The sequence below is a fragment of the Photinus pyralis genome, unplaced genomic scaffold, assembly GCF_008802855.1.
Source record: "Photinus pyralis isolate 1611_PpyrPB1 unplaced genomic scaffold, Ppyr1.3 Ppyr1.4_LG10, whole genome shotgun sequence".
NCBI classification, from domain to species: Eukaryota; Metazoa; Arthropoda; class Insecta; order Coleoptera; family Lampyridae; genus Photinus; species Photinus pyralis.
Genome location: NW_022170250.1, coordinates 7271243 through 7298388, shown reverse-complemented (window position 1 = coordinate 7298388; position 27146 = coordinate 7271243). Strand labels below are relative to the sequence as shown.

Genomic DNA, 27146 nt, shown 5'->3' with positions numbered 1-27146 from the left:
CAAAAGGCCGTCGCCAAACATCGCGTGCGATCGCCAGCCGTCGTGCAACCAATGAAATTGCGCGCCTCCAATGGTTATATAAGGAAAGGCATTTCGTGGAAGAGATCTAGAGATCAGTCTGAAAAGACCTAGTAGAGCTTTCAAGCCTACACGCATCGTTTTTCAGCGTTTTTTAACCTAAAGATTATATGTAATTAATGCCGCTGAAACGTCCTTTGGAACTTACTGAAACGATCGCCCGTTCCAGCGTGGCTGAGCCTTTTACCACCGTCACCGATCAAAGTAAGCCGTCTGTCGCCCGTTCCAGCTTCCCGCGTGGAAGTTGATTAAGCTCGACACACGACCACATCCATATAAATATTATAGATCCGGCATCAATCTCCCCCGTAAACAGTCCTAATCGAGTTATCGTACTCGCTGTAAATTTAATTTGTGTTTCCTTGTGCATTTTTTGTTATGAAAATATCCGATACCATCAATACCGAACGATCCTCGAGATCTTCACACATGCATCATTTTTACAATACGCCTTAAGGGGTTGATTCTGTCCCAACAGATCAGCATGGCTTGTAAAACGAACTTTTGAATCGGCATTAGTTTACATGCGCAAAACAAATTTTTTGATTCGGCTCTAGTTTTACTTTTATTTGAGGTGCCTACATACAAAATTTCATGCAATTCAGTTCACAACTAACGGAGATTTAAAAAATCAAATTGCGCATGCGCAAAACAAATTTTTTGATCGGTATCAGTTTTCCTTTTATTCGAGGTGCTTACATACAAAATTTCATTTAAATATCTTAACAAATAAAAAAAACCGACTGCGCATGCGCAAACAAATTTTTTGATTCGGCTCTAGTTTTACTTTTATTCGAGGTGCCGACATACACAATTTCCATTAAATATCGTAACAAATAAAAAATTGGGATTGCGCAAATATAAAAGTTATAATGCGCATGCGCAATATTTTTTGCATCTGCATAGTTGCCTGAAGTTTAAGAAATATTTACTAACACAGAAAACCAGACATTCATATGTTCTTTGTAACAAGAGTTATAAGAGAAACCCTTTTTGGAGGTTTAGGCAGTTTTTTGGTGGTAACTTTTTGGCCCGTTAGTCTACGTAGCCAAAAAACAATAGCGACCTTTCATATATCTCGAAGAATATGTGTATCAATTTGCAAAGCGATCGGACGTTTCTACACAAAGTTATCGTGAACACGGACAGACAGACGGACGAACAGACAGACGCATAGACAGGCAGCAATACAAAATTATAAACGATCTCGAGGATCGTTAATAATAAATAGAGCCGAAAACACCGAATAGGCATTAATAAATAAGAAAGATGATATTGCGCAGCTTGCGCACATTAATCGTCAAGATTTTCTTGGCTCAGCGTGCTATCAGAGATATAAGCTACCGAATTTTAAAAAAAACGAACTAAATAAGTTGAAAACGGTGGGAGTAGTTAAGGCATCGGGCGGACGGATAGAGAAAGTATGACTGCCATAGCGCACTAAACTTCGTTGGAAAATGCTCTAAACGTATGAGATTTTCTACAATAATTATAGTCTTCACAATAGACGAATCGTAAAAGTGTAGACGATTTTTAAGAGTACATATTTGGTTACGAAAATGAAATAGAAAAAAAAATTATTTGTAAAAAAAATATAAATGTACAGTTAAATTTGGATAATAATTTGATGGGCTTCCTTTTTTTGAATAAGACCTGCCACTCCTGCTACTTTATCATGGCTGTGGGCTTGATGGTCACAGAACATTTAGTAAAAATGAACACAATTGGTATACCAATTTTTGCCGGACATCCTGTATACGGAGAAGATTCGTCGAGCTGAACGTCGCCACGGGACGTTCCGAGCATGCGATAGATGCCACTGTATCTAAATGGCTGTTCTGACGTCATAAAAACGGGGCCTACAATCGTTATCGCAAGGACACCGGCGATCTCGCGCACCGCACCCAGTGAATATTGCGGATAGTAAAGTGTAGGAAAAAAAAACAAATTTTCGGCGTGAAGAAGGTGCGGGAGTGATCAATTGGGATAATAAGACCTTTTTTTAAGACTTCTCACATGTTTTTAAAGTGTGCAAGAGTGAATTTGTATGGATGTGAACGGATGTATTCGTGATTTAATCATCGGATTTACTAGATAGTAGTCTGGCGCGGATAGGAAGGAGTTTTTCTTTTAGAGAAGGTAACTTTGGCGTTCCGCTTTCACCACGTTCCGCGACTTAGCCCTCCGTTAAATAGTCACTAATTCATCGCGCTTAGAAAAAAGTTGAATGCTAAAAGCAGGTGTAAGAACTGTCATGGCGTCGCTACACTTATTTGTATTTTGCATTTATAACCGCCTTTTTAACGCGATTCCGGCTTTATTCCGCTCGCATCTTAACCGTGCGTCATTAATTACCGTTAAATACTCATTTATTAACCCGCCCGACCTGCCCTAATGAATTCGTAATGCATTTATAAATGTAGGTGTGTCCAATAATTTTCTATTTTTAAATTATTGATGGGAAACCAGCATTCGGGCCGCCCTATTAGTACCAATTTTTTCGCGTACAAATACTTTAATTGACGACGACTTTATTAGTCGCGAGGGTGGGCGAGGGGGGATGGTACCAAGTTAATAATTTCCCGCCGCCAATTAACAGCAACTGTTGCAGGTGGTCGAGATTTTTCGAAAACGGGGCCCCCCGCGACTGACTCATCGCGAACTGTTAGAAAAGTAGGAATTCTCGTGCATTACGCACCGAAACGGGCTTATCTGCCCACTTCCTCTTCCCGATGCGCTTCGGTTTCGTTCTTATCGTCCGATAATGGGACTTACTGATATTATTATTTTGTTTCGGCGACGTTTCGTTATCTGATTGTGTGTACATCTCGTTTGTTTTGCAGGTGTTCGGCGATAGCTAGAGGAGGACAGTATGAACGAATTGGACTCTCTAAGACAAGAAGCGGAAACTCTTAAAAATGCTATTAGAGTAAGTATTCGATGTTCATATTTTAAGTATTTTCAACGGTAAGTATACGTTTATTGTTCATTTCTAAACAATCGATACTGTGTTGTTTTGTTTTTTGGAACGTACACTAGTTGAATGGTAACCAATTGTTGCACCAATTGTTTTCCTCAATACTAGAAGCACATGATTTTTGTACGGGTGTACCTTTCTGTTCCAACATGGCTGTGAATGCTTACCCACAATTGAGAAAGTATCCTCCATATTCGTTTCCCTTGACTTTTGTAACACCCCATGAACCTGCCAAAAGACCAGGGCTCACCACAGATCATTATCTTAAGCCACACTTTATTTTTATACAGGGTGTCCCACAACGAACACTGGCTGTCTCTCAAACTGTATATCTAGAGACAGAGATCTAGAAACACTAAAAATTTGACAGTGTGTAATGTCAACAAGAGGAATGCATTGCAATTTTTTCAAGTTGGTGGCACTTGCTGTAATACCAAGGCCAACTTTTTTATTTTAAATGAAACACCCTATATACTATTTAATTTTTAAATTGTATGTACCTAATATATATCTTTTTGGAATAGATTATACAAAGTTACTCTTATTTTTTGAATTTAGCCACGTCATAAAAATAGTGGGTTTCCATTAAAAAAAAAACTTGCTTCAATTTTTTCCCTCCCTTGATTTACAATCAAACTATCAACCCACTCCACCAAGTGGTAACATACTCTGATCTTCCCACCCCCGCAGGTCGCGTAATGTGTAATTTTATTAATATGTGCTGTGTTCTAAATTGGTTTGAGTTACAAGCTGAAATTTCACTTTTAATTTTTTACCGCCAAATGACGCACTATCAAAAAAGTTCATACCACGAAATTAATGTATATTATCGATTACTATAATAAACTATTTTTATATATTTCGTATTTGAGTGTTATTAGAAGCATCTGCGGTTAAAGAAAATCTGTATTGTTGGTATTTCTAGATTTCTAGAAAAATCACGAACATTGTAGAAGTCAGCATATCACATTTCATAGAATTATCGCCAGTTACTAATCTTTTATCGACTTGATGGCGCCCCAATGTCTCTGGATTTCTAGAACATTCGTTACAGTACCGTGTGTTTGTGTTTTCTAGAAGTGTGTATGGTTAAAATTCAAAGAAATGCCTTCATAAGTAAGAAAGTTAGCATTGCGCATGTGCACATATGATTTTTACTATTTGCAATGTTTGCCTTTACTAGAATCATTTATAGCTCTTTCAAAAAAATATATATCTAGAAGAAAGTTGACATTGCGCAATCTGGGCATGCGCTCATTTGAATTTTACTACCCCTGCGTTAAGTAGTTAGAGAGGTATTGAATTGGGATAAAAATGGCCTCCCATTTTTTTACGGAAATCACGTGTTCAGGCACCAGTAATCCGCATCAAACAAAATCTCGATGATGTCGATTTTTCTGTCTGTACTCATTTCCGGCTGAACCAAATTTGGTACACATTCTTGCACATAAACCATGCGCAGGTGTGCGCGTGGTATTTCGGCTGGTCACTATTTGCGATGTTTGCCTTTACTAGAAGCAAAAATTACCGATTTTTGGGGTTTCAGTTTTTTACTTAACCAGGAAACAAGAAATTTGGGTAGCTGGCACTGCTCAGTGCAATTAATTTCAAACACAATGTAATAAGAAAGTAATATAGAGTGGTTTAGCATGAAACCATAATTAACGCACGTTCTTATTGTGTGTAGCTGGCATCCGCACAAAGTATCCATTTAATTAACAAGTAGGAAATAGAGCAATTAATGTCAAACTTGCAATTTAATAAGCAATTAATATAGAGTGGTTTAGCCTGAAAACCATAGAAGCAATAAATTTAATTAACGCACGTAGAGGTGGCTAATCTCTGGAGTTCCCCCTTACTTCCCCGAGCCCTTGTGTTGATAAGGTTCCCCTCATCACCTTTAACCGAGCTGCGGTCGAGTTCGATTTCTCGAAACCAGTCCCGTATCGACAAATGGAAATTCGACGTTTAACCAGAAAAGCCTGGAATCACGATGGCGACCAAATGTCGTCACCTTACGCCTCAGGAGTCAAACGTATGGGCGAATTCAACATTAAAGAAGCACTCATGTTGATAAAATTTCTTCTATAACGTTTGACGAGTAATTGTCTCGGTAATCGTGGAGGTCCTTTTAAGACCGCATCGCAAATTGAAGGGTATCCTGCTCGTTTCCCAGTGTAGACTGGTGGACAATTAATTTCAAACTTGCAATTTAATAAGCAATTAATATACATGGTGAATCAAATTCGTGGGTCACCATTCGGATCTCCGAAACGGTGAGAGATGCATCGTAGGTTAGGTGAAATTTTTAAAAAATCTTTGAAGTTTTCTCGTCTTTCGTTTTCATTTTCCCTAGCTGTAACGGTCGGAAATGGACGGTTCTCGTTAGCACCTTTTATGGGCACATTTTTTTTTGGAGAATCTGAATCTGTTAGAGAGAGAGTATCCATAGCATGCTAGATGTAGAAACTACAGCCTACTACTTTCTTAGTTGTTATGGGCGCCAAATTGAATGTATTACTGGATCTAGTTACCCATGGATGTTTTGTTGAGAAATGAATGTAAATTTTTTTTGTAAATTTGTGAACGTCATTATTTTTTTGTCCTCTCTTATTCCGTAAAAATCCAAAATGGCGCCCTTAAGAAAAAAGAAAGTAGTAGTGTGTAGCTTCTACATCTAATTGATATGGAAGTTCTGATAAAAGCAAAAAGATGCAAATTCATAGCGCGTTTTCCTATTTATCCAAACGCCCATTTCGGGTAGGGAGTGACTGAAATTTCCATTTCGTACCCGTATACCTTCGATACGTCCAACTAAATTAAGCGGTTTTTAATTACTTCTTTCCACGTTATCGGAAAAATATGGGACCGATGTCAGACTTCAAATTTTTTAAGAGCACTTCTTTTGATGCCCAGCTCAATTGGACGGGTTCTTCTGCAACTCATTTAAGTGTCAATGATGATTATACTTATCCAATTAGTCGGAATGAAATCTCCAAATTCGGTATTCCAATTACCATCCCTTGTTAATTGGAAAACGCAGGCCAATCGGCGAGTTCATCGATACCACCTGGTACCTTCGAAAGCTTTTCTTTTTTTTTTCTTGCCGTTCCAATGCTAAATTTACCATAGAAAACAAGTTTTTAAAATTTATGTAATATACAATAATATGTGTACCAAATTTGGTTCCAACCGGTTCAGACCTTTAGCCGGAAATGAGAGTACAGACAGACAGACAGACCAACCGACATAATCGACGTTTTGTTTGATTCGGATTCCTGGTGCTCTAAAACGTGCATTTCCGTCAAAAAAGTGAGAGGTCATTTTTTACCCCAATACAGTACCTCCCTTACTCACTTGCGGGTGGTAAAAATGTCGTCTACAGAACAATTCTCACGCACCCCTAATGCCTGCTAAACATTTTCAATCGCCGACTTCTCGTCTGACGGGGTGAAATCTACCCCCAAGGCCCAAAGTATAAAAAATCCATATGCACGGCACTAAAAACTCGACCTTGCACCAAAATCTAAAGCCATCACCAAGATCACGATCTTGCTTTATGGACCAAGACCACGATCTTGTAACGTCACAAAAGGTGTTGGGGTGAGGTTATCCTCTGCCCTTCTCTTTAGGTCGTCAACCAATTTTCTTCTTCTTTCTCCTCGAACATTTATCCCTCGATGAACTTAAAACGGAAATTCGTTTACTTTCTGGTGTTAAACCTTACTCAAATAAACAAAGAAGTTTTTTTCGGATCGCTAACAGTAACGGCTGGTTAAACGCGAGTTGACTGAGGTCATTGGACAGCGCCTTGTGCAATAAATAAAATTATGTATAGAACGGCATAGGGCAGAGAGTTTAAAGACAATTAATCGGTGCATTTTGCCTGCCACAAAACCTTGTTAATAAATTAGTGAAAATTAATATCAACACAGCGGAACATTGGCTTATTATTCCTGTGCATAATCACGATCTTGAGTATTACTTTCGCGAAATTGAAGCCGGTTGGCTTGGAAGCAATCTGTTTTCATATTTCCAAAGGAAGCGATGTTTTCTAACGAGATAACTAAGTTAGTTTTTTATTTGTATAAAGTAGTGGTGGGTTATTTTTAGGAATGTGCGTGCATAAGGAATATTGTTTGGCATAATTTTAATATTCCTAAAGAAATCGACCACCCGTGAAAGTTATTGACGCAGTTCAGTTAAAGCTGAACTGTGCTGCTAAGGGTCCCTGGTTCGAATCCGAGTTCGGGCATGGATATTTGTAAATGTATAGTGGGTTGGGTTGGTAGAGCAGCCCAAACCCCGCCCACTCAAAAATAAAGGCAAAATAAAAGAAAAAATAAAATATCACTCCAGCATGAACTTAAAACGGCCGATGTAAATAGGGACGGGGGTAAGTCTCTATTGGTCGGCGAGGTTGGCCTGTGGTGGAATGAATGCAATGGTAGATCCAAGCGAAAGTTGGAGACCCAACAAAAGAGGAAATGATCGAATTTACCCGAAAAAACACTACAATTCTTCGTGAGGTTGGGGAAACGGGTGTATAAGGCTCAACGGCTGGTGGCTAAGTATTCAAACTTCACAACTTATGGTGACGAAATTCAGGAGATGATTACAAAGGTCGCCAAAGAAATGACCACGAGCGGCGCTACACTGTGCCAGAAGTGCAAGGTTGCCATCAGCTCCTCTTTTTCAACAAGTCTGTGTAGTACAACACCAAAAATACTGACGGGACATCCTGTAAATGATAACTATTTCAATTTATGAAGTAAATCTGGGGATTATTACCGAAATAAGAACAGAGTTGATTTGTTTCATTTAAATTTGTATTCAGTGTTTGTTTTTCTTTTAAGATTTGTTTGTAAATGCGCAATTCTTCTTTAAATATTATCGCTTTGTAATTATTCGATTTATATAAGGTACTAGAAGTAAGAGACATGGCCAAATTTGCGTGTTTTATAAAAGGTTACATCTGGTCGTTTGCCATAAGAAGTTTTATTGCTAGACGAAATCTAATTAGCGCAGGTGTTCTGGTGCTGATAACGAAGGTGCAGGTGTTTTTCACGTTGGAGACGTTTGGTGCGTTCCATCGTGATTAGCGATTTATTTGAAAATTCTTAAAGAAGTTTTATTTTATGGTGGAGGTGGTGTTTCTTTAAAGACTGAAGACAAGAAGACGAAATTGCTAGTTTCGCGACGGTTAAAGAGCGTGTACATTTGTTGACGGTAAATTCTCGGGCAGTCGGCAAACACGCAGTTCGTCATTTTTTATAATAAATTTGTGCAGAAGCCAGTTAACCAAAGCGGTGTGTTCCGATTACGGAAAAAGTTTTGTCAAGTTGAAAAAGCAAGCAGTTCGGGGGGATTTTGATCCGGGGTTATTGTCCTCTACCGTCTTTCGTTCATCCCCTTCCTATACTTTTCCACATCGCTTTTATTTTTTATTAACTTAATGCGTTCTTTCTGTACTCTGATTTCCGGCTAACAGGTTGAACCGATGTAAACCAAATTTCGAGCCACACATATTCTTGAACATAAAATGGCAGAATCGCCCATGCGCTGGTGTGCGGGTGGTATCTGTACGAGCCACAACAAATTCATCATCAGTGTCATGTCAATTTTTCTTTCCAAATTACAGCCGAACTTAATATAATAGCAAAATGTTTATTTTCAAAACCAATTACCGGAAAAGCGGCAAATTAAGCACCACTTACTTCTCCGATATAATTATTTTTTCTAGTGGTGTTCTAGTCCGTTTTCGAGAAACGTATGAGAGCGGCAAAATTTTTATTTCCACAACTAATTAACGGCAAAATGCTAGTTGTCTTGCTAAGTTGATGGACATGAGTGGAGATGGTGAGGTGGTAACAGGAGATCAAGGAGTGCTCAGCCATAGCTCAGGGCGTGAAGCTCCCCCGGTGCCAATGATCGCGGATAAGAAGAAACGCAAGACACCCAGTCGGACTGAAAGCTGCATTTCAACCCTTCAATAATTGAGAATTGGGCAACAATTAGCCACTTCCACTAGTAAAAAAAAAACAGAGAACTTAGGAAAGGTCAGTTGAAGGTGACGGGTGCGAGTTTAATGAACTTCTCTATCGAGACTTCGAAAAATCGTCAGCAATTGCTAACGGGGAAATACCGCAATTAGCGCCAGTTTAAAATGTACGCAAACTTTTAATGGCACACGCAAATATCCAACGCATGTGCAACAAACGTATGGCGCCTGGAAAGCAACAAGCTGTACGTGTATTGAGCTATTGATCGGTTAAAGTACTTTAACAATGCGGACTCATTCTTTGTGCACACTGTGCATTAGATTTCATTTCAAGTAACAGTAATGAACGGAGGAGCCTCCGCCCACGCGTCGTCATTCGCTTAATTTTTCGTGAAACTTATGTAACGTCTAAATTTAGCTGACCCGCTTTATCTCTCGATCGCGAAAAAAAAACAAATAATCTATTCGCCTCGGAGATTCAAATCAAAAATAGAACATCCATCAGTCTCTTTCAATACCATTAATTAGAGAGACGGGATTCGAGGGTACGCGCTCTAATGAACGAAATACGATTTTATATCGAATAAATTGGGCGGGGGGAATCAGACGGAATCGTTCTCGATTTTTCCGGAAGCGAGCGTCCGTCGCCGGTCACTCGCAGATAGTCCCTTCCGGATTTCGCCAATCGAACGAAAACCGACATGTCGCAATAATGGAAATGGGAAAATGGAGAACGAAGGCCGTACGCCCAATTCTGGAAATGTAATAAACGATTTAATGACGTACTTAACGCCGCAATCATAACTATACATTTAATAGGGTTCGTTACGATTTAATCGTGCCTCGCTTACAGTTAAAAATTTAGGCTACTGTTCGTGTGTTGACCGTTTTTGGTATAATTTGGGTTAATATCCATTTGTAATATACAGGGCGGCCACCGAAATTAACTCGGAAATTAATAACAATTTGACATTTTTGGTAATCGAAAATGCGACATCCATCTTGTAGTGTACTTAACCCCCCAGGTTCTACACTAACTTAACACTTCCAGAACACGGAAATAAAGTCAACCCGGCAACGTTTAAAAATGGCCTCCCGAATAACTATTCCCTCCAAAACTAAACAAGATTCCGCTTAAATTTGAAAAGGGGCACGTGATCAAACATCTAAGACAGGACCCCCCTTACCTTAGTTGTAGGCAACGCTTTAACATGAAGGACAGTAGGGAAGGAACGTAAAATAAAACACTCAAATTGTGAAAAGTTTGTTTAATAATGATCGCAATAATAATTGATTGTAAAAGCTCGGAAATTTAAGTCAAAATAAATTACATTGCAAAAATAAACTTTGAAAATTGTAGTTCACCGAATAAAAATAGAAATAGGCTTGGAAAAAAAGAACTTACCAATAAAAAAACCAGCCCTCAAATTAATATCAAATTGTGTTGTAAAATTAATTGTTTGTAATGATGCGAATGCGTAACATAAAATTATAACATCGAAAAAAGTAGCAGGTAGACTTCAAGAGGTAACATATAGGTTAAAAACAAGCTTTGGGAATTATGGGTCAGGTAAGCAGATACCAAGGTTCAAAGAAAGGGTGAAATACACTGGATGTGACTCATCTTTGGTGCAATAAAGTCCTGTTGTTAAAAACAAGATGGAAAATTTCATGGCCTTGTAGGCAAATTTAACTAAAAACAAGATAATTATGTGAAAATTACGAATCGTAACTCATTTATCGCACATAGATTCTAAACTGAAGAGCTTTGATTAGCGTAATCCCGCTCCTGCAAGATGGGTAGCCCGCCCCTGGTTTCGGGGTTTCGAGCCTACAGTGAATGTCAGACAATCACGGAAATCGGTTGTCGAACTTCAAATGGTTACAGTTTTTACCACCCCCGTGACTGCTTCATTGACGAAGAAAATTGTTAGTAAAAAACAATAAGTCAGTACATACATCAAACGAATCGGTAATTTCCACATATTAAAATGATCAAAACTTATATGAGTGTTACTTCAGAGACAAGACCAAGTAATGCACATGAATAAACATAAATTAAGCAAGCATTACACCAAAAACGTAAACAAAGTTCCAAACAATAGCATAACGGTATCACACATGTCATTCTGCATTACGGTTAAACCAAGTAAATTTCAAAAACAAAGATTCAAACCCACACAAAATATAAAATGCGGCATACAAAACACAAATACGATATAAAGAAATGCAAAAATTACTACCTGCATTAAATAACACAAAATAACAACAAACATTTATGGAGCAACGCGTTCACGACCGCCATTTAAGACAAGATGCCAAACGTAACCCCGTGCTTTTTAGATGGCGCGGGCAGCTTTTTCCCACCTAGAAATTGCATGGTTGCCAACTCTCAAAAATGTGTGTATCGTCGTAAGTTATATATACAGGGTGGAAATCTTGACGTTTTCCCACCGAAATGGGGCTATAAACATCAATCGATATGCTTTGGCCAGATGTTCCAATAACCCTTTGTGAGTACCCTCCTTAGACATTCCATTTTTGCCAAGTTTTGACATCATCAATAGATATGTCTGGTCCAGACGTCCTTTTTAGCGCATTTTCCAACGAAGATTGCAATGTAGTAGATATGGGGCCAATTGTTACAGTCCTCGTTTTTTGAACAAATTACCTCGCAACGTAGTAAGGCTACCATCCAAAACTTTCAAAATTAAAATTAAGACATTTTTAAAAAAACAAAGTTTTTACGACATTAACGAATTCTTGAACTGCCAATGGTCCTCATCCGATTTCAATGTAAGTTAGTCATTAAATGTTTTTGTCCCTTGTTTTTTATCCTTTTCAGAATTGACGTTTGTAAACAAAAAATTTTTGTGTTAACAACAATAAAGATTATTATTATTATTATTATAAGGAAAATCTTGACGATTGAACTGCGCATGCGCAGGCTGTGCAATGTTAAACTTTTTTATTTATTAATATATTTTGTTGAAATTTTAATCACAGATACTTGTAGTAAAGGCAAATATATCGCATATAGTAAAAATCAGATGTGCGCATGCGCAGACTGCGCAAATGCCAACTTTCTTGTTTATGAAGATATTTCTTAAAAATTTTAACCATATATGCCTCTAGTAATGAAAAACATAGCGCACCTAGGTATGGCCTTTGGGGAAGTATTGATCAATTTATGGAAAACGCGCTGAAGTTTTCTCGCCTTAGGGCGAAAACCTTTTTACTTGTTTGCCTTTGTGTGTACACTCGCCCAACATTCTATTCTCGAGAAATGAGGAATTATAACTTATCTCGCAAAGATGTTGGAGAGGGGGGCAGTGGGAACGAATTCCTGGCGTTGAGACTTTTCATTCGAATACCATGAAGGATAATACCCCCCCCCCCCCCATCATTATCCCTCACCGAGACGAACATGGAAACCAGACCTTCGTATGCTGGGGCTATTCCATACTCCCGATGCCGTTGCCTCACCCCTTTCATTACAGGTTTCGGAAAGACGCTATCGAGTTTAACACCGGCGGGTCTGTATGGTATGGATAACCCCCTAGAAACGCTTTCCAATGGAAGATTTCTTTCAATTAGCGTAAGACCTTCGTATACTGGGGGGTATTTCATACCCCCCAGACCCCCCGGTGGTACGTACAATAGCGTCTTGCCGAAGAGGGTTGAGCTAGACCGTTTTGGGAGAGAATGTATCTTTGGGGGGTATGGAATATTCCTCAGGAACATGTTCCAGGGAACATTCAATGTTCCTTTTAATTATTGTGAGATCTTCGTATACTGGGGTCTGGAATCCCCCTCCCCTATTATATTCCCTCCCGAATCCGTCTAGCTCGTCCCTTTCGTTGCCGTTTGTGGCAGGCCGCAATTGAACTTACCTCTGGAGATATCGAATAACCTCCTCCCCTCTCTCCCGAACATGTTCCAGGGAAGATTCAACATTCCTTTCGATTAGCGTAAGACCGTATACTGGGGCTATTTCATACTCCCAGTACCGTCTAGCTCACTTTCTTTATTACAGTTTTCGGCAAGACGCTATCAAACTTACATGAGAAGGGGGAGGGGGGCTTCCAGGAACATGCTCCAGGGAAGATTCAATGGTCATTTCAGTTAGTGGAAGACCTTTGTATACTGGAACTCCCAATATCGTCTGGCTCACCCCTTTATTACCGTTTTTGGCAAGACGCTATCAAACTTACCTGGGGGGGGGGGGCTCCCAGGAATATCCAGGGAAGATTCAATGTTCCTTTTAATTAGCGTAAGACTTAGTGTACTTGGGCCATTCCATATCCCCAATACCGTCCGGCTACCCGTTCATTATCCTAACTGAGGGTATTCCATATACCCCCCCCCCCCCCAAGCCCCGATGTTACATTCTTTCCCAAAACTGTCTGGCTCACCTATGCCATTACCGTTTTTGGGAAGACCCTGTCGAACTTACCTCCCCCCCCCCCCCCCCCTTCGAACAAATTCCAAGGGAAATTCAATTACTGTAAGACTTTCGAATACGGAGGGGGGGTATTCCCAGTGTTACATTCTTTCCAAAAACGTCTCGGCACTTTCATTGCAGTTTTCTGCAAGACGCTATCGTACAAGCGGGGGTCACACATTCTCAATGTTCTTTTCATTTAGTGTACCGGGCGACCCAATAAGACTGTTCCTCGGTAGGGGTTAGGGGTAAAAAAATTATTGGGTAAATCGGTTATGAAGAATTGCTGGAAAATATTTTCAAGTTCTAAAAATGACCACCAGAGGGCGTAATAGTGTCAGAACTAGCCCCCTAGCGAAGGATTTAGCTAAATTTAAGATGGCACTTACGCCCTCTGTTGGTCATTTTTAGAACTTTGCTAGTTTTGTTAAATCTTAGACACAGATCTACGTAGTTTCTGGTCAGTGGCGCATAGTCAAAGGGGGCCTATTTTTAGCCTCCTAGCTCGAGTTAGGTGGCCATTACGATTGCAATTTTTTGGATATGTCAATTTGATCAACTTCCGAAAATTCCAAATTACACAAATTTTGATTCGGCACCAATAGAAAAATTTGACACGCAAACTCCATCTGGGTCGCACTTCGGATTCGAATAAACACACAACTAATTGATTGAAAATGACAAAAATTTACTCAGAAACACATGAAAGAATTGAAACAAATTCAAGAAAAGCGTAGAAATCCTTTTTGGACATATTACCCCGCACACAGGCGGTCGACAATTAAAATAAAAAATGTTGAATTGCAGTTTTTTTTCTTAATAATCCAAATAATAATGTGGTGGGTTGCGATACTAGGCGCAATTCACTTTGCTTTATAACACAATGACAATCAATACTGGCTTGATGAATAAGATGACAAATTTTCGGTGGCTGTTCGGACGGTACACACTTTTAACTTTTAATAAGAAGAGAATCTAAGCGAAAGGCCTTTACTACAACTGCTTGCTTTTTTAAAACAAACGGACAAACGCGGGTTAAACTTCTGACACAACTTTAGTTAACTTGCTTCTGCACAAATGTATGATAAAAATGACGAAGTGCGTCTTCAACTAAACAAATAGGACTGATAAAATGTAATAAGATGTACACACGCTCCTTAACCGTCGCGAAACCAGCAGCCTGCAACCTCGTATTCTCCTTGTCTGCAGTATTTAAGGAAGCATCACTTCCACTATAAAACAAATTCCTTCGTGAATTTTCAAATAAATCGTCAATCACGACGGAACGCGTCAAACGTCAAACGGGGGGGGGGGGTCTACACCCCCCAAATTGCCGGTGGTAACACGTTTTCTCCTAACAACATTTGTGACCATCCAATCCTCAGTTCCAGATGAGTATCTCTTACCCCACAGGCTTCTGTGGGTTACGTTCGTTAGTCCCTTTCCAACAATTGTAGTGGCACTGAATATTGGTGGGGGGGGGGGGCGCTGAGTATTGCGAATATCTTACGATAATTGTAGGGAAATGAACATTGAATCCTTCCCTAGAACTATCGTAATATGGTCGTGATCCCAAAAGTCCATAGCTATGCGACCTATGTTTTTCTTTACTAGAAGGATTCTATGGTTAAAATTTCAAAGAAATGTCTATAAAGTTGGCATTGTCCGGTTTGCGCATGCGCACACCTGATTATTACTATATGCGATATTTGCCTTTACTATCTGTGCTTAAAATTTCAACAAAATACATTAATAAATAAGATAGTTGATATTACGCGGCAACACCCATTAGGGGGTTTTGATACATTTTTTGTATTGTAGCGAATATTTTAGAAATTTAGAGCGACATCGCGGCGCCATCAGATCGATAAAGGATTAGTCACCGGCGATAAAGCATGAAGGCGACTGTGAAGTATTCTTTCCTGGGAATATGATGTGTTTGTTCGAGAGCTTTCCAGAAGGTTTTTGTTGTGCTATATAAGCGGCTTGAATTGTGTTTGATTTATCTTCTTTGCATGGGTTTGCAAATTAATATGACAAAAGTGACCCAAACTCACTTCCTTGAGGCACACTCAACTTTGAGTGTATTAAAATTGTATTTTTTTGCAGGATGCTCGTAAGGCAGCATGCGATACTTCCCTTGTACAGGCGACGGCCAGCCTGGAACCAATCGGTCGAGTTCAAATGCGCACGCGCCGCACACTCAGGGGGCACCTCGCGAAGATATACGCAATGCATTGGGGCTCGGACTCGCGCAACTTAGTATCGGCTTCCCAAGACGGCAAGTTAATCGTATGGGACAGTCACACGACCAATAAGGTGAGTTTTCGTCGCCGGACGCCGGCGATATACTAACGGCGCCCTCTGTCTGTAGGTACACGCGATTCCCTTGAGGTCGTCATGGGTGATGACGTGCGCGTACGCGCCGTCCGGTAGCTACGTAGCCTGCGGCGGTTTAGATAACATCTGTTCAATATACAGTCTTAAAACTAGAGAGGGAAATGTGCGAGTTAGTCGAGAACTTCCCGGACACACGGGCTACCTCTCCTGCTGTCGTTTCTTAGATGATAACCAAATTGTCACTAGTTCGGGGGATATGAGCTGCGCCCTGTGGGACATAGAAACGGGCCAGCAGGTCGGCTCCTTTTTGGGTCATACCGGCGATGTCATGTCGCTTTCACTCTCGCCGGACATGCGAACGTTCGTATCGGGCGCCTGTGATGCTTCGGCCAAGTTGTGGGATATTAGAGACGGCGGATGTAAACAGACCTTCCCTGGACACGAGTCTGACATTAACGCCGTTACGGTAAGTTTTGCGCACGAAATCGGTCCTAACGTCTCTCTCACGGTGTTCCGCTTTTAGTTCTTTCCAAATGGTCAAGCGTTCGCGACAGGCAGCGACGACGCGACTTGCCGACTATTTGATATACGCGCTGACCAAGAACTAGCCATGTATAGCCATGATAACATCATTTGTGGCATCACCAGTGTCGCCTTTAGCAAATCGGGCCGTCTTTTACTTGCAGGCTATGATGATTTCAACTGCAACGTATGGGATTCTATGAAAACAGAAAGAGCAGGTAAGTGCGCAGTGACTAAAATTTCAAAAAATCATTTTGATATTTTTCTGAAAATTGCAAAAATAAAAAAAAAGTATTTCGACGATCGACGAAATGGACGAATGAAAAAATTCAAAAAATCAAACTGCATTTTACTCGCAATATCATATTTCGAACATTTTTTTAAATTTTCAAAATTTAACATATCAAAAAGTGTTTTGACAAAGTGGACGAATCAAAAACTTTCAACAAATCAAATTATGTATTTTAGACATATTTCCATATTTTTTTTTAAATTTTAAAATTAAATATCAAAAAGTGTTTCATATTGAAGTGTTTTGACGAAGGGGACGAATCAAATTATGTATTTTAAAGTCGTATTTCGATGTATTTTCTAAAAATTTCAAAAATAAATATGAAAAAGTGTTTCGTATTGAAGTGTTTTGACAAGGTGGACGAATCAAAAAATGTCAAAAATCAAATTATGTATTTTAAAGTCATATTTCCATATTTTGTTCTAAATATTTCAACATTAAATATCCAAAACTGTTTCGTAAGTGAAATGAATGAAATTTCAAAAAATCAAATTATGTATTTTAAAGTCATATTTCCATATTTTTTCTAAAAATTTCAAAATTAAATATCAAAAAGTGTTTCGTATTGAAGTGTTTTGCCAAAGTGGACGGATCAAAAAATTTCAAAAAGTCAAATTATATATTTGAAATTCATATTTTCATATTTTTTCTAAAAATTTCAAAAATAAGTATCAAAAAGTGTTTCGTATTGAAATGTTTTGACGTAGTGGACGAATCAAAAAATCAAATTATGTATTCTAAAGTCGTATTTCGATGTATTAAAGCTTCAAACATATTAAAATTCTGAATATCAAGACTAAAATTTCAGAATTTCGCAAGATCAAAATTTTTGAAATTTTAAAACCTCAATTTTTGAAATTTTGAAAAATCACTTTAAAATTTCAAAACTTCATACATTCCACTATATTAGCTATATAGTAGTAAATTTTAAAAAGGTTTCCATATTTTCAATCAAAATTTTCAAATTCTCAAAAAAAGATAATTTGAAAATCCCAAAATGTACATTCTAATATGTAGTTTTAAAAGTTCACATTTCGAAAGATTCAAAAAGGTTTTTTAAGAGCCAAGGGGTCCGTGTTTCTAACTCGTCAGACTGCTTCCTATTCAGTTGAGGGGATTTTAAAATTTTCTTTTTTTAAGGTTCAAAAATGTTTCAAAATTTCTGATATTTGAAATGAAAGTGTGGGATTCAGCATTTTATCTTGAAATTTCGAAAATTTTTATTTTGAAATTTTAAAATTTTGACTGAAATTCTAAATTAAAATGGAATTTTGAAATTTGCTATTATAAAACCTTAAAATTTTGAGATGTTGAAGTTTTTAAATTCGAAAATTTCAAAGAAATTGCGAAATTCTGAAATTTTAAAATCTTGATAAGTAAATGTTTCAAACCGTGTCAATCGTTAACCTGCGAAACTAGAAATGAGGAATACTGACGAATCTCAGATTTTACAGTTTCAATCCCCTCCCTCCCCCTCCCCTTCACATCTACCAGTTCTTTTTACAAATTTATTGTAACGTGACGAATATCTCTTTACAAAAGAATGCAAAATCGTACCCCTCCTCCCGCCCTCCTATTGCATAGAAGGCAAAATTAAATACATTATTTATTTATTTATTTTCCCTCTTGTTCTAGGCCCTTAATATTGAATATTCAAAAATTATTCAAAATGTGGGCTACTATTTCTCCCAAGAATTCATGTTCAAAATTTCAGAACTAATTACAATAATTGAGTTTGCGAAGGTATAATTTTTTCTTTTGAGCTTTTGGAAGCTGTGAAATAACTGAAGTCTGTCATCGATTAGTGGTTTCCAAGAGATCCGATGCAATTCGTCTAATTCTGAAATTCTAGAATTTTGAAAGGGTGAAAATTTCGAAATTTTGGTATGTTAAAATAAAAAAAATTTCAAAACTTCAAAACTACAAAGTATTAGTTTTACAGTAGCAAATTTCAGAATTTTAGTTTAGAATTTCAGTTAAAAATTTTAAAAAGGTTTCCATATTTTCAAAATTTAAAAATTTTAAACTATCAAAAAAAGAATTTAAAAATCCCAAAATGTACATTCTAATAGTCTAAAAGTTCAAAAAGGATCAAGGGGTCCGTGTTTCTAACTCGTCGGACTGTTTCCTATTAAGTTTGGGAGGGGGGGGGGGGGGGGGATGATTTTATTTTTGAAATAAAAAACCAACTGCTAACTGCCTTTGAATTTTTGGCGAAAATATTTAACGTGCTCGTGGTAATAACGAATCAAAAATTGGTAACTTTCAATTGCTTAAAACGCGATTGTTTCGAATCTTCAATGATTTCATACTCCAAAAATATTAAACTTCACTATTCCATAATTTCAGCATCTCGAAAGGAGCCGGTTTGAAATTGAACATTTAATTTCAAGATTTTAAAGTTTCAAAACGTCAGCGCCTCAACATGTTAAAGTTTTGTAATAGCGTTGTATTTTAAAAACATTTTGAAACCTCGCGGGTTTGAAACTTTAAATTTTTCAAAATTTTGAAATTTGCATTACTAAAATCTGCATTTTCACATTTTAAAATTTTCTTTTTTTAATATTTAAAAATCTTGATGTTTTCAAAATTTTTGATATTTGAAATGAAAGTGTGGGATTCAGCATTTTATTTTGAAATTTTTAAAAATTTTTATTTTGGAATTTTGAAATGTGCAAACATTTTCGAAATTTTTAACTGAAATTCTAAATTAAAATTAGATTTTGAAATTTGCTATTATAAAACTTTTAAAATTTTGAGATATTGAACCTTGTAAGTTTCAAAATTTCAAAGAACTTTGGAAATTCTGAAATTTATATTATATTAAATTTTAAATTTCAAACCGTGTCAATCGTTAACTTGCGAAACTAGAAATGAGGAATACCGACAAATTTCGCATTTTTATAGTTTCAACCCCTCCCCCTTACATCTACGAATTAGTTCTTTTGACAAAATTATGGTAACGTGACGAAAATTTCAGAACTGATTACAATAATTGAATTTGCAAAAGTATAATTTTTTCTTTTGAGCTTTTGGAAGCTGTGAAATAACTAAAGTCTGTCATCGATTCGTGGTTTCCAAGAGAGCCGAAGCAATTCGTCGAATTCTGCAATTCTAGAAATTTGAAAGGGTGAAAAATTCAAAATTTTCGTATGTTAAAATTTTGAAATCTTGACATTTTTTGCATTTTGTTGACATTTCAAAAGCGTAATGGTAGAGATTTTAAATTTGAGATGTTGAAAATTTCAAATGTGATATTTCGGAATTTCAAAAACTGAGGTTTTTTCAATAGTTTGAAATTTTGAATTTTAGAATTTTTGTAGGTAATGTTAAATATGTTTCGAAACAAAAAATGAACATTAAAGACCATTTGATGCACCTTCTTTCGCCCATTAAAAAGTTTATAATTAATTATGACAATATAAGATCGCCTTTTTTAATTTATATTTTGGTAAAAATTTCAAATTTTTAAAATCTCATTTGAAGCTTCAAAAACCTGCGAGGTTTTGAAATTTTCCTTGATATACGTCAGAACCCTACAACATACCATACACTACACTCTTATGAAATCCAACAAAATTAATTATTAATATTAATTAATTAAGATATAACATTTTTGAAAAGGGAAGTAACTGTGGTACTTTCCATATATAGAGAGGGGCGGGGGGGGGGGGGGGGAGTTGCGTACATTTTCACAAATATAAAGTGCTTGAAAAATTTGTAACTGGTTAATGTGGTGCTTTCAGTTTACGTGGGTGGGGGATTAAGGAAATAATTTTTTGAAAATGCAAGTGGGGGAGGGAAATATGGTGCTTTAACTGCGCCTTTTTTCATAATAATAATACTAATAATCTTCCTAGAAATTGAAGGTTTCATGTTAGTAATACAAGACCAGGTCATTAACACGTGCATACTTAAAGACAAAAACCGACACATGATTCTTGGCGACTCTGTTCATAAACATCAGAAACAATCTAACATATAATATCGGCATGCACATGACATTACCTCTTAAACATAATCTCCTAACAGATAAGATACAATACTACTAATACACTCCACAAATAATACTTGAAAACAACACACATAAATTATATTGGGATAGGACATCCAAAAACGAATCTTGACTATCATTGCATGGAAATTCAATGTTTTGAGTTGTCGAAAATGTTCATGTGGGGATACTACTAATTAATTTAAAAAAAAAATAATAATAATAAATCATAATATTAAATAAATACAAAGAAAATCCACTTACTGAACACGAATTTTTTGAATTTTTGAATGTTTGTAAAAAATATATTGTAACTTCAATTCGTTTTCTTTCTGTTTGTAGGTATTCTCGCGGGACACGACAACCGCGTCAGCTGTTTAGGCGTAACCGAGAACGGCATGGCGGTAGGTACAGGTTCATGGGATAGCTTCTTACGTATATGGAACTAAGCAGTGTTGCCAAACTTTAGTGCTGTATCGAACTGACATCACGTTCTACTTATCCTCTTCTGTTCCCCTCCCCCGTTAGTGCTATTTTCTACTTTGTACATATTTGTGGGATTATATCATTTCTTAATTTTACGCTCCTAGTTTTATATTTATTGCATTTGCTTGCACTGGTGTATAAATGGAAAAAAACGAAACCGCTTCGACTACTTCAAAGTTTTTGAATCGTTCTGCAGATGAATTTGTTAATGAGATTTTTCCCGTTGTCGCTTGCAGTGTTGTATCAATTTTTTCCCCCTCCCGTTTATTTTTATTCCCGAATTATATATTAATGTAACAATGTTAGCAAATGCCGCCAAAGTGTTTGTTAGTTCATTTAAATCTAGATGTAAGTCTGATACAGAAATTTTTAAAAAAGACGTTCAAATCAAGAGGCCGCACTTTAAAAAAAAACAATATCAAAAAGGATTGGCAGAAGTACAAAAAAAAGCATAAGACCAATTTTAGAAATCTGCCCCGTACGTTTCGTTTTACTCCCCTCTTCCTCGATGGCACTAGTTTCAACTAGTCAAGGAACCAAAACACAGTTTTTAAAACAAATTTCAGTGCCATACTTAAAAAAATGTTAATAGTACAATTGCTAATCTTTATACCTGTTCGTGATCGTTGTTCTCCACTTGAACCAAAAATAGTGATAATCGATGTTGTACGAGACGAGACGAGGAGCGTCGACGAGCAGTTGAATACAACTTACTGCCTCAACTGTTTCTCCCCCCTTCCCTCACTTAGTTTTGCGTTTTTTCGCTTCGCGCCAGACGAATTCAGATACCATCACGACATACAATTCAAGTTTCGAATGACGATCCGATCAGTAGTACTAATAATAATAATAATAATTCGTCTGGCATGGGTGTTGTGGATTTGAGCAGTTGTTTTATATTTTTATAATAAACGACAGGGACGTCGTCGCCTTATTTTCTCATTTCGCAATTTACGTAGTGGTTCCAATTTCGTTCGGTGCGAAAACACACACACACAAACACGTTAAAGTAGTTCTCATTATTGTTGATAGGTGAAACTATTCGATGAGTAAAATAGCTTTTTGCTTGTAATGACGCGAGAAAGTGATCCATATTAATCACTCTTCTATAAATATTTTATATGCCAAAAATATCTCACTTGTGTTATTTTCGTGTGCACACTTTCTTAACGCGACTTCTTTTATATACATATATATACCGAGTATGTTTCCATTTATCATATATATAAAGGTTGCTATTTTTGATGCGATGTTTAGACGTGATGGTATCCTCTAAACGTTTTGAAACTGCCGAAAATTTTTCCCGTGTATACTTTCTAAATATCATGTCAAGAAATTGCTGTGTATATGTAAATGGCTGGCATATGAATTCTAAATAAACGTAGGTTTAATTTTTAAATTATTTATAAAGAGAGATGTGCATTTGGAGCGAATGTCTTTATGTGAATGAATGGGTCTACGGTGAGGGTCTCGAAGGTGCCGTTTCATTTTCCAATTACTTGTGTAGCGGTGACCAATTTGATTTTAAATAACGGGATGACAATCTTCCCGAACTAAGGGCTCACTAATTGGTCACAGTTATATAATGCGCGATTCGTACAGAGCGATGAATCGATTGGAAAATTTGGTGGCGCCTTTTATATCATTAGCCCCCAACCTTGAGGTCTCGCTTGACAGTAGATCTTACGGCTGGACGATTCGTAGGCGAGCGCGACTGTTTTTATATTAAAACTAAGTCATGTCACACACAATACAATTTCATTGATAACCAAAACAAATTTACAGTTTCCGCTATAATTTTTAAGGTATGGGCACAATATTGCGCAAAGTGTAGCATATTTCCGTTCTTTTAAGCTATCTAAATGCGGTCACTTTGACGCATCCGTTTTGTGAACCGTCTCCGATGTAACACAGAACGTTTGCGGATTGATTAGCACAATTTGAATAAACATTTTCGGTTTCGCATTATGCGTGCTGCTGTTTGTATGTGGTGTAAACACGATAGCAGGCGCGCAATTCAACTGTAGGGTAGATTGTCATTTTTTTTATTGTTAACTGATTTAAAAAGCGTATGGTGTACGACTTACTATAGCAAAATGTATGTTATAATACTGTATTGTATCTAATAAATAAATAAGGATAAAAATTGCTATTTGTTTTTTCAAACTGGCCATGTTCCTATATGGCGATCTGAAGGCCTATTGTACCCGCACTTAAATATTATCACTACAAGATGTGTTGCAGGTCGGAGTGAGAAATACAAATAAAACAAATACACGCTTTAAAAACGGAAATTTAATCAAAATAAATCGCATTGCAATATTAAATTTTGGAAATAGTAGTTTACCGAATACAACTAAAAAAAATAGGATAGGAAAAAAAGAACTGACCAAGAAAAAACCAGCTAACAAATTAATATTAAACTATAGCAAAATTAGTTGTTTGTAATAACATTGTTGAAATTGGCTAGGAGCTAGAAGAGCATTTTCTTCAGAAAGGATACCTCGGTGGATACGACAAAATAAGGAGTACAACGAGAACGCTACGCTTTTAGCAGATCCCTGTGCGAGTGAGGCCAGGCTTTGCTTCTGTACGACTAAGCAGGACCACAATTCTTTCATTCAAATATCTAGGGCCAGCCCAACCCACTAGTGATAAAATGCCAGGTTATAAAAAACGAACTCCAGGCTCTCGACCATGAGTAGTGACAGTAACCCGATCAAATTACAAATCATGACATACATACATGTATACAGGGTCATTCTTGACGAGCGTCAGAAAGATATGGAAAACCTTTGAAAATGAAGATAAACTGATAAAAGTTCTTTAAGGGTTATGGCACATGATGAATTGAACTAAAATATTTTCAAGATGGCGCCACTTCCGGAAATACCGGAAGTAGCCATCAACTTTGTTAATTTAAATAGGGACTCCCTATTTTTTCTAGATTTTCGGATTCTACGTGGGAGTACAACGATACCCCATAGTTGACCCTTTGCTCCAAGGGCTTCGCCGATATTCAAGTTTTTATGTCAAAAATTGTATTTGCAGGGGTAATTTAAAAAATTTATTCGAAAACGGTGAGAGATATTGCAACACAGTTTTCAGTGACTTAGGAAATGTGTATATGTTTACGGAAGTACGTTCTATGTAAATATAAATTCGCCGTTCCACAGTATTTAAAAAACGGCGTGCAATTATCAGTGGCGGACTAAGGGGGGGGGGGCGGCAGGGGCGGTCCGCCCCGAGCCCCGTCACTAGAGTAGGCCCCCGATGCGTTGCAACTGCAAAGAGAGAAAAAAAAGACCTAGTATTGGCTGGGGTGGCCGGAGGGGAGGCGAGCGGCGGTCGGCGACGGCGTCGGGTCGGTATTCAGCAGAATAAAAGCGCGGAAACATAAATTTTAAGATTTCATCATTTGTTATGTATCAATAAAACCTTATTCACATTCATAGCATTTTTCTATGCGTTTGTTGTGATTCATGGGTTAGAAAAGTAGGGCAGGTGGGGCCCCACTCTGAAAACCGCCCCAGGCCTCATAGACCCTTAATCCGCCACTGGCAATTATGAAGCATCCGCAATCCGATTTCAATAAGTGGGTATGTGGATATATAGACAGGTGGCTCAGGTAAGCCTTTTTTCAATTTTTAGTTGCTTATAATTAAATTTTCTTAGGGATACAAGGTGCTGTGTCCATGCGCGCATAATTTGCAGTTTAATGAAAAGCGTGACATTTTATTGTATATGGAACCCTTCTTTGGCGATCATTTTATATGGCTGTTAAGTAAAATTATTTTGTAATAAAAACCTTTTTAGACGATATCAAACTTCAATGGAGGATTGTCTTCATCATGGTTAAACGGCGTTCGGATTTATTATTATTATTAATATCTATACTTTACATTTATTGATGAGGAGTAGAGGATAATATACCTACAGTTGTGATAAATAAATGCGATAACATTGTGAAATATTACCTACTCGGTGCCGCCACCAAACGCCAGGGCGTAGTTGGCGTATAGGGAAATCCGCCGCAGGTGTAATCCTTTGAACCACCTGACACGAATTCTTCTTCAATCTCTCAGAACCTTCAGCTTCTAATTCAGCCGTCTAAAAATTTACCTGTTAGCGGATTGGGTTGTCCTTCCGCTGATATATAGATTACATATAGAGTCCGTGTCATAATACTGGACACGATCACCTATTGAAGATAATACACTTAGACGCATGAAAATGCTGTGATAAGCCAAGCTTCTAAATTCCAAACCAGGATAGAGATGAAGGCCTGCCGTATTCACTGTCAACAAGTGGTAAGAGGGCCCCATTCTAACCTATAATCTTGTTTACCATACATATTTCTAAGTAGGGCTCTACGTTCGCGTGCTGGGTGAGATGAGGTGCCTGAACACTTGTTTTACGGAAGAAATGATAATACCCTAATCACTACATCTTATATTATTTTAGGTAAGGGCTTAGTCAAAATGGAGTGGATAAGTAAAACAAAACAAAATTTAATGGGTTTATTAGTTCTGGAAAAAAATTCATTGAAGTATACATTATAATTGAAACGATAACCACTTAGATAGAACACCCAGTAGGTGTTTTCGAGTTCCAGGTCTTTGAACCTCCTGTTCATGTATATCCCATTTTCTAATTTTAAAATAGCAACATTTTCCTAAATAAGAGCTAATTAAAATACGGTATGATGCATGAAAAGTACTTACAGATGCATATTTTCGTTGTAGGTATAAACAATCGTAGCCCGTAGGTAGTTCTCGTTCTGCAAATATATGGTTAAACGTGTGATAGATATGTGGCGTATTTACCCATATATATAAGAGAAGTATATGGATAAACGAGTGGACACGCCTATCGCCAACGTTAGTGGATGGAAATATACTTCTGTCATTAGTTGGGAACTAGGCGCTAATGCGCTTGCCTGTTATTATGTAGTGTTATTTACCAAGCATTTACTCCAGTTTGACATAACGGATTGAGGTTAAATTGTTTGTTTTGTTTATGAGTTATTGAACTTTTGTTTAATTTTAATAGTAAAGAAGCCTTTCGTAGTTATATAATATAAATCAGTATACGTAAGTGATACACAATAATTGTAAAGGAATACCTAATGTTTGGCAATTTTAGTGTGTTCATTACTTAGAAATAAAGAAATGCAGGTACTTGTGGGAAAGTGGATTCTTCGGTTTCATGGCACAAGTAAGTTACAATGCAATTATCTGCAATCAATTCATTTATGCCATACTTGTTATTAGATTCCCAAGTGAAAAAAGCAACAAGAATCGGTGACTGCAAGCATGTGAACTATCGGAATTCGATGATGTAAAAACAAGGTTGTGTTCTCGTCATTTTAACCGCTATGACTGCATTGATTTGGATGCACGCAAGCATAATGGGGGCACGAAGTTATATGGGGATCACTTAACACCTAAAAGATTTCCAACTCGACAATGTTAATTTTATTTTAAAATCAGTAAATGTCTTTAATTTAATTGTGTTTCTTTGAACATTGGTAATGTATCACTTTATATTATAGCTGATGCGAACTTATCCAATTTCATGTTATATTCAAGATATAATCCCTATAGGTATATTATTTCAATTGCAATTTAAGTTTCTAAATCGTTACAAAGTTTGCCTTCGAAGTTGAAGGGTGTAACCGTAAACAAACTCCGCTGAGGAAGCTCGAAAGTTCTCCGTGAAAATGCTACAGTTTCCAAGAACGATACGGAGTACCTTGAACCAGAACTCACTGGGTGGCACGTGAGCGCTGATTTGAGTTGGCAGTGAAATCATTCAAGTAGGCCATTGACTGCAGGTCCCGAATCCTAGTGTGCCGAAAACAATGTTGAGGGCACAAAAAAGGGAAGATTCAAATTGTCGTCGCTGATCGGTGAAGATGCTAGTAGGGGAATCGAAGCGATATAGTCAAAAGGTAAGAAACGCTTCGGCGGCGATTGGTCTTGAGAGGGTGGGCCTCGGCCAGCTAGTATA

At 37.4% G+C, this 27146-nt stretch overlaps 1 protein-coding gene and 1 long non-coding RNA gene across 3 annotated transcripts; both read left to right on the top strand.

The window, feature by feature from the left end:
• The first annotated feature begins 1921 nt into the window (after positions 1 to 1921).
• LOC116161070 (guanine nucleotide-binding protein subunit beta-1) lies at positions 1922 to 23283 on the top strand. Its single transcript, XM_031474270.1, has 6 exons — positions 1922 to 2217; positions 2922 to 3007; positions 15610 to 15819; positions 15875 to 16306; positions 16364 to 16580; positions 20991 to 23283. The coding sequence occupies exons 2-6, from the start codon at positions 2951 to 2953 to the stop codon at positions 21095 to 21097; spliced, it is 1023 nt and encodes a 340-aa protein (XP_031330130.1). The 5' UTR covers positions 1922 to 2217; positions 2922 to 2950; the 3' UTR covers positions 21098 to 23283.
• A 1127-nt stretch (positions 23284 to 24410) lies between these two features.
• Positions 24411 to 25964, top strand: LOC116161855. Of its 2 annotated transcripts, XR_004143442.1 has the most exons (5): positions 24411 to 24762; positions 24810 to 24988; positions 25074 to 25444; positions 25501 to 25834; positions 25880 to 25964. It is a non-coding gene; the product is annotated as an uncharacterized LOC116161855 (long non-coding RNA). The 2 variants fall into 2 exon arrangements; XR_004143441.1 differs by having other exon boundaries at positions 24810 to 25444.
• The last annotated feature ends 1182 nt before the right edge of the window (positions 25965 to 27146 follow it).

Coding starts and splice junctions, on each gene's coding strand:
- LOC116161070 (XM_031474270.1), top strand. CDS start 2,951: ATGAACGAATTGGACTCTCTAAGACAAGAAGCGGAAACTCTTAAAAAT. Junction 3,008..15,609: donor CTCTTAAAAATGCTATTAGA/GTAAGTATTCGA, acceptor ATTTTTTTGCAG/GATGCTCGTAAGGCAGCATG. Junction 16,581..20,990: donor TATGAAAACAGAAAGAGCAG/GTAAGTGCGCAG, acceptor TTCTGTTTGTAG/GTATTCTCGCGGGACACGAC.